The following is a 12,042-nucleotide window of genomic DNA, read 5'->3' as shown; positions in this document are numbered from 1 at the left end:
ACCTACGACGCAGCCGGTTAACACGTCTTAGTTATAACTTGTAACCAAATAGTAAGGTCGTCGTGGTTGGATACGTAAAAACTCGGACAGCTTCGTCGTGCACAGACCGGTTGTTGAACACTTGTTGTTTCGCTTCACTCACCTCGGATCGTTGGTTATTAGTGGTGTTTTTTTGTTTTAATTACCTTTGTAATAGTGTATTTCCTTTAGGGTAAACGTAACAATATGTGTGATCAATAGTTCTTTACGTTTTCGTGGCTTATGGCAATATCGACAAGTTGAAAATATTATTGCACGATTATGCCATGCAAAATACATGACATTATGAACCTACAACAAGACTTAAACAAACTTCTATAATATTTATTACGACACTTTATTATAATGTTAAATGTGTCGTGCATTTTGTCCGTAGCTAAAAATATAAAAGAACTCGATGTATTAACGTCGGGTGAAAATGTAAGGTTTCTACAATATTATTATCATTTTTGCAATACATCGATTAACAGCAGGTGGTTTCAATCAACAATAGCCGATTTGACTCAAAATCGTCTGGAAAATCATCTCTCTTGCCATACGTTTTATCGATAATCGCTAAGAAATAATAATATGTACCTACTAAGGTATATTGTTCATAATGCAAATATTCATATTAACGATTAAAAAAGTATTAGACCTAACCATATTTCACTGTACCTACCAATACCTACTCATGTCTTATGTTTACATATTTTTATTTTAAAACGTTATTTCAAATAACTATGGCTGGGTGTATTGACTGCAGTAGGCACCATATTGTATCATAACACCTTTTCGAGGAAATAAATAAATACGACATAGGTAAGTATGATATAATATGATTCAAAAACTATTAAAATTGGTGAGTTAGATAATATTTATGTCATAATAAAATTATATCTCGGTATAATCTCCGTCTTACAAACGTACAGTATAGTAAATTTTACGTTCACAATAATCCATTTTACTATGTTTTTTTAAAGTAAAGAGAACTGACCTATTTGGTACAATTGTATAAACATTTAAAAGTAAAATTATTACCTAGAAGTGTCTGAGGCTTATTGATTTATGCGATTTGTGACAATTTTAAAATAACATGAAAATTACGCATTTAAAACTCTTCATGATTACTGATTAAAACATCAATTAAAGTCTCGGAGATACCCTGGATGGTTATCTAACTTTTAAATTTTAAAATAGGTGAATTCACTATAATTTTTAAAAATAACAAAGTAAAATGGATCATTGTAGCCTTAAAATGTGGTATTCTGTACGTTTGTAAAGACGTGGACAGCACATGTGGGTGTGACGTTTTCTTAAAAGTAATGTTAGGATAACATCACATCATACATACCTACTCTTTTTTTCTCTGTGTAATATTTCCGGCTCGATCGAGTGTCTTTATTTTGTTTACTTTGAACGTTCCAAATAACAGTGGTATGTGTGCATTACCAGAAAAACTCTAAATTGTTTAGTGCCTAAATAAATATTTGTGCTTGTTATAAGCGGTACCTACCTATATATTAATGTTTACACCGTTAACGTATAAATTAAGATAAAACAATGCATAATATACCGAGAAATTACACATACTTTAAACTTAAAAAATAATTGTACCTATTTAAACATTTTTTTTTTCGATATTTTAATAATTTTACTGCACGTGGACGATAACAATATTATGGAATAAACTGATAAGTGCGTAGTACCTAAGTTTGCTTTGCAATATGCAAATACTATGTTTATTTAAATAAAAGAAACCTTTTATTCATAAAACAGCTATTCGTACATATCGAGGTACCTACTTCACGAAAATCGTCATTTCAGACCTAATTTGACTGTTATAGTTAATTATATTTATTAAAATTACGTAAGGTATAAGTAGACGTACTACTCGACTAAATAAATACGACGATTAAACTCATAAAACAGCACATGCCACATGGTTTGGTGGCAACGCGGAATAACACAACCTATCGAAAATGTTTTAAAAGTTGTGTGTCTTTACTTTATAATTTTATTGAACGCCGTCAATTTATATATTATACACCACTAAATTAAATGTGAACGTGATCGAAATAAATAATAATAATTTATGTTTTGTTAATTTACATAATACAATATATTATTAGAAATATATTCATGAATTAAAGTTCGGTGAGTGTAAAATAATAATAATACTCATAATAATATATAATAGTCGAAATAAAACAATGAGTGCTAATAACAACTAAATAAATACAAAACAAAATAATAATAATATATAAATTTACCGAATTTCATAATATAAATCGTAAAATCACTATAGTAGTATATGCATAACAAACATCAACTTAAACAATATAGTAATTATTATTATAATTTTTAGTTGGTGTGTTTTTTAATTTACAGTTGCCCAAAACAGTCTGAGAGTCCTTGGCTCCTTCTCCATGCCGCCAGACGATTGGTATACCACATCTAAAAAACATAAACACTTTACAATATACAATTTTATTTTACAATAGTATTCACAGCAATTAGCAAAATATATATGTAAATAATAATTGTTGCTACCAATACCGAAAAAAATTTCACGAATAGTCAGTTTTTATTTGAGAGATGGCTTGATTTTTGCAATATCGTTACTCTCCGTTATAGTGTAGAGTGGGAAAACAATATATTTTAACAATACTGTGCATCAGCATTCTACAATGCGCTAATATAATATAATTAACACAGACTTAAATTTATAAATATGTGCATAATAATATGATCAAATGTTAAAACCCGAAGTTGAAAAAATATTTTTCAAATGATTTGGTTTGAACACTTGGTTTTGTAATATTACTTTTTAATATATCTAATATTATTATTTAGCTTTTAGTTTTTCGAGATTTTTTAACTAGATCTCCGTTGAAGTATAGAACTATTTTGAACTGGATTTTTATAACCTTTCACAATTTTAATAGCATATAATATGAATAAACATCGTTAACTTTATTTCCGTTAATTTAATATGGCAGGTAATACCCGTAAGAAACGCGTTTTTAATAGTGCAGGCCTGCAGGTTTTAGTATACCTAAAGGCAGAATGCTTATTAACGCTTTAAATAAAATTACAGCAAAAATGTAAAATAATTATGTTTTCGATAAGAAACTTCAGATGATATGAATCTGGACAAGGGAGTGTACGAATAATAGAAATTACTAAAATTCATTTATATCATCGATACACAATTCGAGTACCACAAGTATTTTATTTTATATTTATCCGTTTATAGTTGAATTATTGTTGAATGCTATCTACGAAATCATACAAATATAAATTAAGCAGTTTGTCCGTTTTTATTTTTTGGCAAATTTGTTATATTTGCGTGCGTTCCACACTTCCACTACTTAGATAAATTAAAATCGAATAATCACTATAAAATAGTTACTAAGTAATACAAAATAAATAATTAAAACATTCTAATGATGGGTAATACGCCTTGTTCTAGCAAATGATAAATAATAACTAAAAATTGTAATCAATGTTTGTAAGAATGTAGTGTTTACCATTTCTATATGTTATAACATAGATTTCATATGAATTTTGGTATGTAAATATTAAACTGCAATAAATGTTTACTACTAGTCGGAAAACTGAAGCTTAACAATAACAAAATAAAAATTTAGAATGTCATAGGCTATAATATATTAAAACATAGACGTACCAATTTTTAAAAATTCCATTTTGTTTGCTAATTTGAATTATGTTATACGGTTTATTTTAACTAAAAATAAGTGAAAACGTTAACACGTACATATTATTGGCACCAAACTGTTGGCTAGTCTACATTTTATTTTTAAACGTAAAATAAATATTAGAAAATTCAAAACTCATTCATAAAATGAGGTTTCAAAATTTTAAAACTAAAACATCCACGCACAAGTCACGACACACACATTGAACATCAGAAGTATAGAGATTTTTATCATCAGATTGATGAGGTGATATATTTTATTTTTTAATATACCATTGTATTATTTTATTGCAGTACTGAGTGATAACTGATAGACAATAGAAAATTAATTTTTATATAGCATTGCAAATTATTGTAATCCTTGTCCTAGTAATCAACATCAGAATTAATTTTGTTTCACTTGCTTAATGATATAAGTCATTTAATTATGATCACTAGATAATTTTAATATATTATATATTTATTTAAATCATTCCTACAAGTTAAATCAAAATAGATATATATGTATTTTAATTTTTATAACCATATTATTATACACATTTGCATTATACAGTAGTTTACATATAGTTACCGGAAGTAAATAATAATGTTATTCATTTTATTATATTATTACTATGTATAGGTAATTATTATCTGCAACTCCAACCATATGTAACCAAAAACTCTGAATGTCTTAAAAACTATAATTTAAATTTTCATAACACATGTGGCTTATACTCAATTCCTCTTTGATCTTTCTACTGCAATTAACTCCGTAATAAACTTTTTATAATATAAATGTGCCTAAGTGCAGTCGTAAACAATGGGACACCGGTTATATAGATGTTTATTACTATACTAAAATCATAAATATATTTCTATTAAAAAATGTATTTATCATATCTACTATTTATATGTATAGTAAAAATTAGTAATGTACTAGCTGGTATTGTTACTCTATTTATGTAATAGAAGAGAAATTATGTGTAGTATGATTATATTATTTTTGTCCTGAAACTTTTAAAGTTGATCCGAAACGTCAAAAATAATAAACACTTTTTATTAACAATGTTGTTCTTAAAAACCCATAAAAATCGTGTTTAAATCTATGAATGGTCTTAAAACTGACGGTCACGTATTTTAATAATTTTTTGATTGGACACAATTGCGTATAATTAAAACACCATGGTACCCTGAAGTAGGTTAATAGTAAGATAATATTACAAGTATACTGCAGCTGTAATGTGCGATGTGATATATTTTTGACTTAAGTGCAACGTTATAGTTAATTAAATTATTTAACCAATTATTAATATTGCTGAAATAAATTGTCAAATTATTACATTTTATATGATATATTGATATTACCTTAACATCATTATCTCTGACACCCAACTCGGCTGCGATAATCTCTAAATCTGTAGAATGAAGAGTTTTGACTTTATTAAATTGAGACTCGAGAACTTCTAAGACTTCGTCCGAGAGTGGTATGTTGTTATTTCCAGCTTTATTAGAAAAATCCATCGCAACTACTGTAAAAAAAAGCAATAATTTATGTTAAAAATATAATCTTCAACAAAAATTTTAAGTAGGTATGTGAGTATTTATAGTTAAAATATGTGAAACAAATTTTTTAATACAGCTTATTTAATTTTCTAAGACATAATATTAGGTATGACGTAGGCACCAGTGTTAAGAACAATAAACAAAAAGTTAATTGAATTTAATTGATTTTTAATATTATGTTGATGTTAATGCATACTATAACTTCTGTAGTTTTCTGAAAAAACATTATATTTGTCACGTATTAAACCTTGACCGCAAGCTTTCTTAACTATTTATAAAATTAGACACATTTATAAGATTTTATGAACTTAATTTTATACAGGCTGTTGGTTGTACAATAAAAGTTTAAGTGAAATATTAAATAAGCTATTTTGTTGTTATTATTTGTGTGAAAATAATTATCAATTTTGTTTAAAAAGTTACCTAAACAAATTGAAAATTGCCTCGAGTATTCGATAAAAATATAAAATATAATTGTCTATATTATATACCCGCTTTAACGGGAACAGACACGGAGACATTTTCGAAAAAAGGTCCAAAATTTAAATAAATTTTGTAATTTTATATTATTTCGGCACATTATAATTTTGCTGTATTTATCATAATTATTGTTCAAATACCTTGTGTTGTACATGTAATCAAAAAGTAAATTTAGTCTTTTAATATTATTTATCGATTTTGTAATGATATCTCTGAATGGACTGAATACCTTCCATTATAACAAATTATAATAAAACAATAATACTAAAATATATTATATTATATTTATATATAAGGCATACATATTTTTACTTTTTAGTATAATCAATAATTTTTCCTAGGCATAAGTTTAGTTAAGTTTCTAAAAACTGCCTTATTTACAAAATGCAAGATAGCTGCGTTTCTCGCAGTAAACTTCAATTTTAAAATTTTGTTAGCTTAACTTAATAAACTAATATCACTAAAAATATTGTTTTTATGTTAGTTTAAATTACTAGTTTTTAATTGTTATTATTCAATTAAGATTCAATTAACACAATTATATGTTTTCGCGCCATTTGTATCAATATTTACTATTTAGCAACAGTAGTTTAAACTAGTGTATACTAAATTGTATACTTCTTATTATGTTTATGTGCATCGAACAAGTTGTATAGAAATTAATTTTCAAACCTAATCAAATATAACGTTAACGTGTTGGATTGGATCATTAATTACAAATAACAATACAATTATATGGTATGTCGGTTTACAAGACATTATGTTGTACAAGATTTTGTGTTTACGTGTTTTACACACTTTTGCGATCAATATAACACCTATCAACACGAAATCCGCGTGGAACGTGCAGAATAATGATAAGATACCTAATAATATATATTATTCTGTGTACTAACTATGAAGTGATTACTGATTAGTTATGTCTAGTTATTCGTTAATGTGTATATTCTACACTTTGAAAAATGAAAATAATTATAATTGTGTGTACAACAAAACACAATAAAAATAAAAATGAAATCTTTTATTACATTTTAATTTTTATAAAAAACTTTCACGCGCAAACTATGCTAACGTAATAACAATAATATGATGGAAAAAACATTTAATTAAGATTATTTCGGCAATAGCCACAAATATTATGTATTATCGTCTTCGTAAAATCGTGCCATGGCAGATGTGTTTTCTCCAAAAAAATATCCGTATGTATTCAATTACCTATACCAGCTATTTATTATTTAATAATTTAATGTCCATCATATTATTATTTAATACATTCCACACATATATTTTTTCCATCCAAAATCACAATAATAATAAAGTCGTAAACCCAGCAGTCTGTGGATAAACCGTGTGTATAAGACCGACGATAAAATCATATATGAATCACTTACGTCTACGTTAAAATGTTCGGTGATCGAGAAGACGTACCTTCGGCTGGCGTAATGAAATAACTTTACGAGAGCGGTTCCGAGCGATCCCGACGACGGACGACGACGTACTGAGTTCGAAAAACGCGCGCAAATTTTCCGTCGATTTTCTGAGGCGAGAGCGATTGCGATAAACAATGATTTCGCAAACGATATTAATATTATAACGTCAAATTATCGCGTGCGAGTAAAAACGGAATGTATGGGAAACGACAAATCGCGATGTATATAATATTGTTCTAATAATAATTTTACGTCGACTTGTGCGCGTTACAGCTTCGATCTATTAAATTTTATATTACGTTATGGTAGGTATACTATATATCGTCGTCAAACTGCACAACACCGCGCGATCGTCAATCGATGGTCGTAGCGAATTTTTTTCTGGCTCTCGAAAAAATTTTGGCAACCCGACAGACTCGCGTACACACGGACCGCTCTCGACGGACGGCTGCGGAGGTGTAAGGTAGGTACATATCACAAACTATATACAAGTTTCATAGTCTCGGAACATAATGCCCGCGCGAGTATTTGTGTAATCCTATAGCTGCAGCGGCTACCTCGGGAGTAGGTCGGACGTCTTCGGCCCCCACCGCCCAGACACCTCTTATTATTATTATTGCGACGCGGGACTTTTCTCTTCGTACATTTTACTATCGTATACCGCTGGCTCTGAGGTACGCGAGAAAACAACAATAATGTGACTGTAAAAATATGATTCTCCGTCGATATATTATAATGCGGTTGTTTTATGATTAATCAATTTAATATTTATTCATTATTGTGTAAGTATAAATTATGTACGCGGTCGTCTGCACATCCGCGTGATGACAGCATTTATCGTTGGTGGGACGAGGTGCTGGTAAAATTAGCTGGAGGAATATCGTATAGTATAGTATAGTATACCTTGTAATAGTATGGAAAATACGAATCTATTATTGTAATATTTTTTATAATTTCCATCGGAAATGATTCGAAACGTCACGATATTGCCTGCAGTATTATTTTAACGATAAAATAATTCTGATCAAAAGACGCAACCAAATATGTTTTTATTGTTAAAAACAAAATTTTAAATTTACTATTATATACTAATATAATAATATATATGAATATATTTATATTTTTTGCAAAGTCTTTTAATCGTTAAACGGTCATTACTACAATGGATTGATCGATATAAAATACCTATTTTACTGCAAGTCGAAAAAATGTCTATGAAACGTGTAGTGATCTCTAGTCGATTACTCGTCCTCTCCAATCGCAGACGATACAACGTAATAGTGTAGGTATGCCTGCGGCCTGCCTATATAATTTTGATATATTATATTATATATTTATATATCATCGCTCCCGAAAGTGCAACTAAACCTAGGACCTGCCGTCCTGCCATAATATATATATATAGTGTTTATAATAATAAAGCAGTATGCATATCGATTAAAAAAAATTAAAACGAACTCGCTAATATTATAACACGTAATAGAACATAGGACGGTAGTAAATAATACGACATAATATTATTACGGTTCGCGGCAGAAAACAGAAAAATTCACACGATATGCGTATTGTATATCCTCTTTGTATCTTCCTGCCTATACTATTATATATATATATATTAATATTATGTACGGCTCTGCGAAAACTAGATCTATTGTGTTCAGAAAACCTGCACCCGCACGGCGGCGGTGTCACTACCTATACACTGCACACGCAATAGTTTATAATAATATTATAGTGAACGTCGTAATACTATACATATTATTATCATATACACAATACATACAGTATATAGTATGTATATATTTAGACTATACATGTATATATATTGTATTTACGTTGTGTACCTGTGTTTACACATCATACCTATATAATATATATATATACCTATATTATAATATATTATATTAACATGTATATACTGTGCACGGGTATAAAAATACGTTACACTTACACATAATATTATTATACAATTATATATAGGTAGGTTAGGACTTTTTATACGCGTGTCGTATTATAACAATCGTGTGTTCGGATTTAGTCGGTATTTCGATACCGTATGTGTGTGTACGCGTTTGGTTTTATTTTTAATAGACATAGAGAGACATTTCGAGTTCAATACTGACTTATATAGATATATACCTACATGCATTGCGGCTACAGCAATACTATTATATAGCTGTACCTATGTACAAAACGAACGAGGCCGTACGAAATTCCGAGCTTAATGTCCTTATTTAAATGTCAGCGCGGCTAAAACCGAAACGCTGCACGCACCGTTAAAGTTTTTGCAGAATGGCGAATGACGATGTTATTATTATATTATGTTTCGAGTCCATCGTATAGGCAAAGGTGGGAAAATTAATGAAAATAATTAACTGTGGAAAGTTAAGTTAATTAAATTAAATTGCCTTCAATTAAGTTAAAAGTTAACAAAAAAAAAAATTTAACTAGATAATTTTAAAGTAAAATTAACTTAACTCAGTTAAATTTATTTTTTTTTAGTTACAATACTTTTAAGACATATACTTGCCTAGTATTGTGTTATACTCAAACATTTACCAAGACGTTTACATTGTGAATATTAGATTATTATAATATATAATTAAAAAATAAATTAACTTAATCGAAAAAGAGTCAACGAATCAGTATTGACTAGGTATAGTTGATTACGCGTGACACGAAAAGAAAATTAACTTAACTGCACGACAATGATAATTAACTATAAAAAGTTAAGTTACAACAATACAAATTTTAACTGAATAAGTTAATGAGTTACAAACAAAAATAATTAACTAGTTAAGTTAAAAAGTTAATTTTTTTTTAAATTTTTAACAAGCCCACCTTTGCATATAGGTACGATTTGTACATATTACTTACCGCATACGCCCATTGTGGGCACTGCATAGGATATTATAATATTTTATTAATAAATTTAAATTTGATTTGATTTGTTACGACATTCCTTAATTTCTCATATCATATTCGTATACGAATATTTGGCAAGGTTACAGACGAAAATACTTGTTAAAAATTTGAATATGATACGGTACATTAAATTCTAGGCGATTATGGCAGTTTTATATAAAATATTATGTTAGAAATTTGTTTTTATTTGATCAGCGAGAGAAAGTAAAAATTATAATAACAAAAATTAATAATTATTACTATTAAGTATTAATAGTATAGTATACAAGGTTTGGTCTTCAAAAGATGCAAGATTTGTTTTTTTCACATTTAAATCCTCATTTTAGAAATAGCGATATAATAATATTATCTATAGTACAAAATATTCGTAAATTATTAATGTTGCATAATAATAAATTTACTATAATCTTATCATTTCGTACGAGATTAATATTATTTTATATTCGAGTACTAGAACACATACGAAATGGTTTGTACACTTCGTGAAGGCTTCCATAGTATTATACTAATATTATAATAAATTGAAAATAAATAAAATAATATTCTTAATTTGTTAAATAGGTACCTAACTAATTCTGTACAGATAATACACATTTCGGATACTTATACAGAGGGTATTATTAGTTATAGTCCTACTGCAGCAATATTAAAAAAAAAATAAAATAAATTATTACAAAATCTTTTATTGTTAGGTACTATCTAATTTTAATACATACACATAGACATATTATAGTATAGTGCCCATTATGTTATTTCAATATACATGATATACGCCCTCGAGCGTTGTCAAGTCTCCACGTGGTTCTATTGATATAGATAGCCTAATTTAATAGCAATGCAAACTGTATTATGTAACACGGTAGACAACAATGTTTTTAATGGAATAATTTAATATCAAAAGAATAAGGTAGGTACCTATTTATTGAACGAGAATACATTTTTCATTTTATAATTTTGTATACGTGCGCGTAGCTTAATCGTAGAGTTCCTCGTTTAATATACATTTCGTCATATTATAATAATTTATAATATCGAATAAATATAGGTGTAATATATAGTAATTTCAAAATATGATATATTTTATTCTAACGATGTGGGTAATATATTTGTATGTCTGCAGCGAACGAGAGTCTTTTTTTTATCGTTATTATGATATATATTATTATGCGCTCATACAAAAAAATTATATAGTTATATCGTATAATTGTGCGCAGAGTTATATTCAATATAATAATATACAATATTATATAACATCATATTATTATAACACCATACACATATTATGTTCATATTCCTTTGTTCCAAGGACTGAACTCTTATCAAATATCATATAAATTATAACGATATGTACATTAAAATAATATTATATAGGCTATTATGCGATCTAGGCGTACTTGCTAAATGGATGGAAATTATTGAAAGTTTAAACTATATAGGTACATATACATTTATATTTCCATGAGCAACTGCAACCTGTGGCGTGCACCGCTGCGTGTTTGGTATACATTAGGTAATTTTACATGTGATCACAATACATACAAATATATACAATGAACATAATATTATGTACACCTATTGAGTTACAAGCGCGGCTTGCCTTTAAAAAGTTATAATGCCGACCACTGCGCTGTACCGTTTTACGCGCACACGTATATATATTAATATTATGTCCATAGGTATTGCCATTACACGCAGTTGGCGATTTCTCCGACGAACCTTCAACGTTTCACCGTATTTACCCAGATTTTTTTAAAGTTGACATAACGCACCTATTATGCTATATCCGTCGAGCATACAGACCTAAACATAGGTACCTACTGTTATAATTTATTGTTATATAGGTACTAGTCAATAATTATAATATTCCACATATGAGGGGCTCATAGAGGTACCTATTATTCGGAAAAAAATACGTTGGTCAGT

General features: G+C 28.2%; 1 protein-coding gene across 2 annotated transcripts; it reads right to left on the bottom strand.

The window, feature by feature from the left end:
- Nucleotides 1–2,097: 2,097 nt before the first annotated feature.
- On the bottom strand, nucleotides 2,098–7,720 carry LOC132945506 (homeodomain-only protein-like). 2 transcript variants are annotated; one of them, XM_061015279.1, is made up of 3 exons: nucleotides 7,193–7,720; nucleotides 5,087–5,250; nucleotides 2,098–2,475 (listed from the first exon to the last, which is right to left on the bottom strand). In XM_061015279.1, the coding sequence occupies exons 2-3, from the start codon at nucleotides 5,240–5,242 to the stop codon at nucleotides 2,404–2,406; spliced, it is 228 nt and encodes a 75-aa protein (XP_060871262.1). In that variant the 5' UTR covers nucleotides 5,243–5,250; nucleotides 7,193–7,720; the 3' UTR covers nucleotides 2,098–2,403. The 2 variants fall into 2 exon arrangements, with proteins under 2 accessions (XP_060871262.1, XP_060871261.1); XM_061015278.1 differs by having other exon boundaries at nucleotides 7,156–7,716.
- Nucleotides 7,721–12,042: the final 4,322 nt, after the last annotated feature.

The sequence above is a fragment of the Metopolophium dirhodum genome, chromosome 5 (genome assembly GCF_019925205.1).
Source record: "Metopolophium dirhodum isolate CAU chromosome 5, ASM1992520v1, whole genome shotgun sequence".
Taxonomy (NCBI): Eukaryota; Metazoa; Arthropoda; class Insecta; order Hemiptera; family Aphididae; genus Metopolophium; species Metopolophium dirhodum.
The sequence above is the reverse complement of the archived record's forward strand: the minus strand, read 5'-3'. Positions and strand labels throughout refer to the sequence as shown.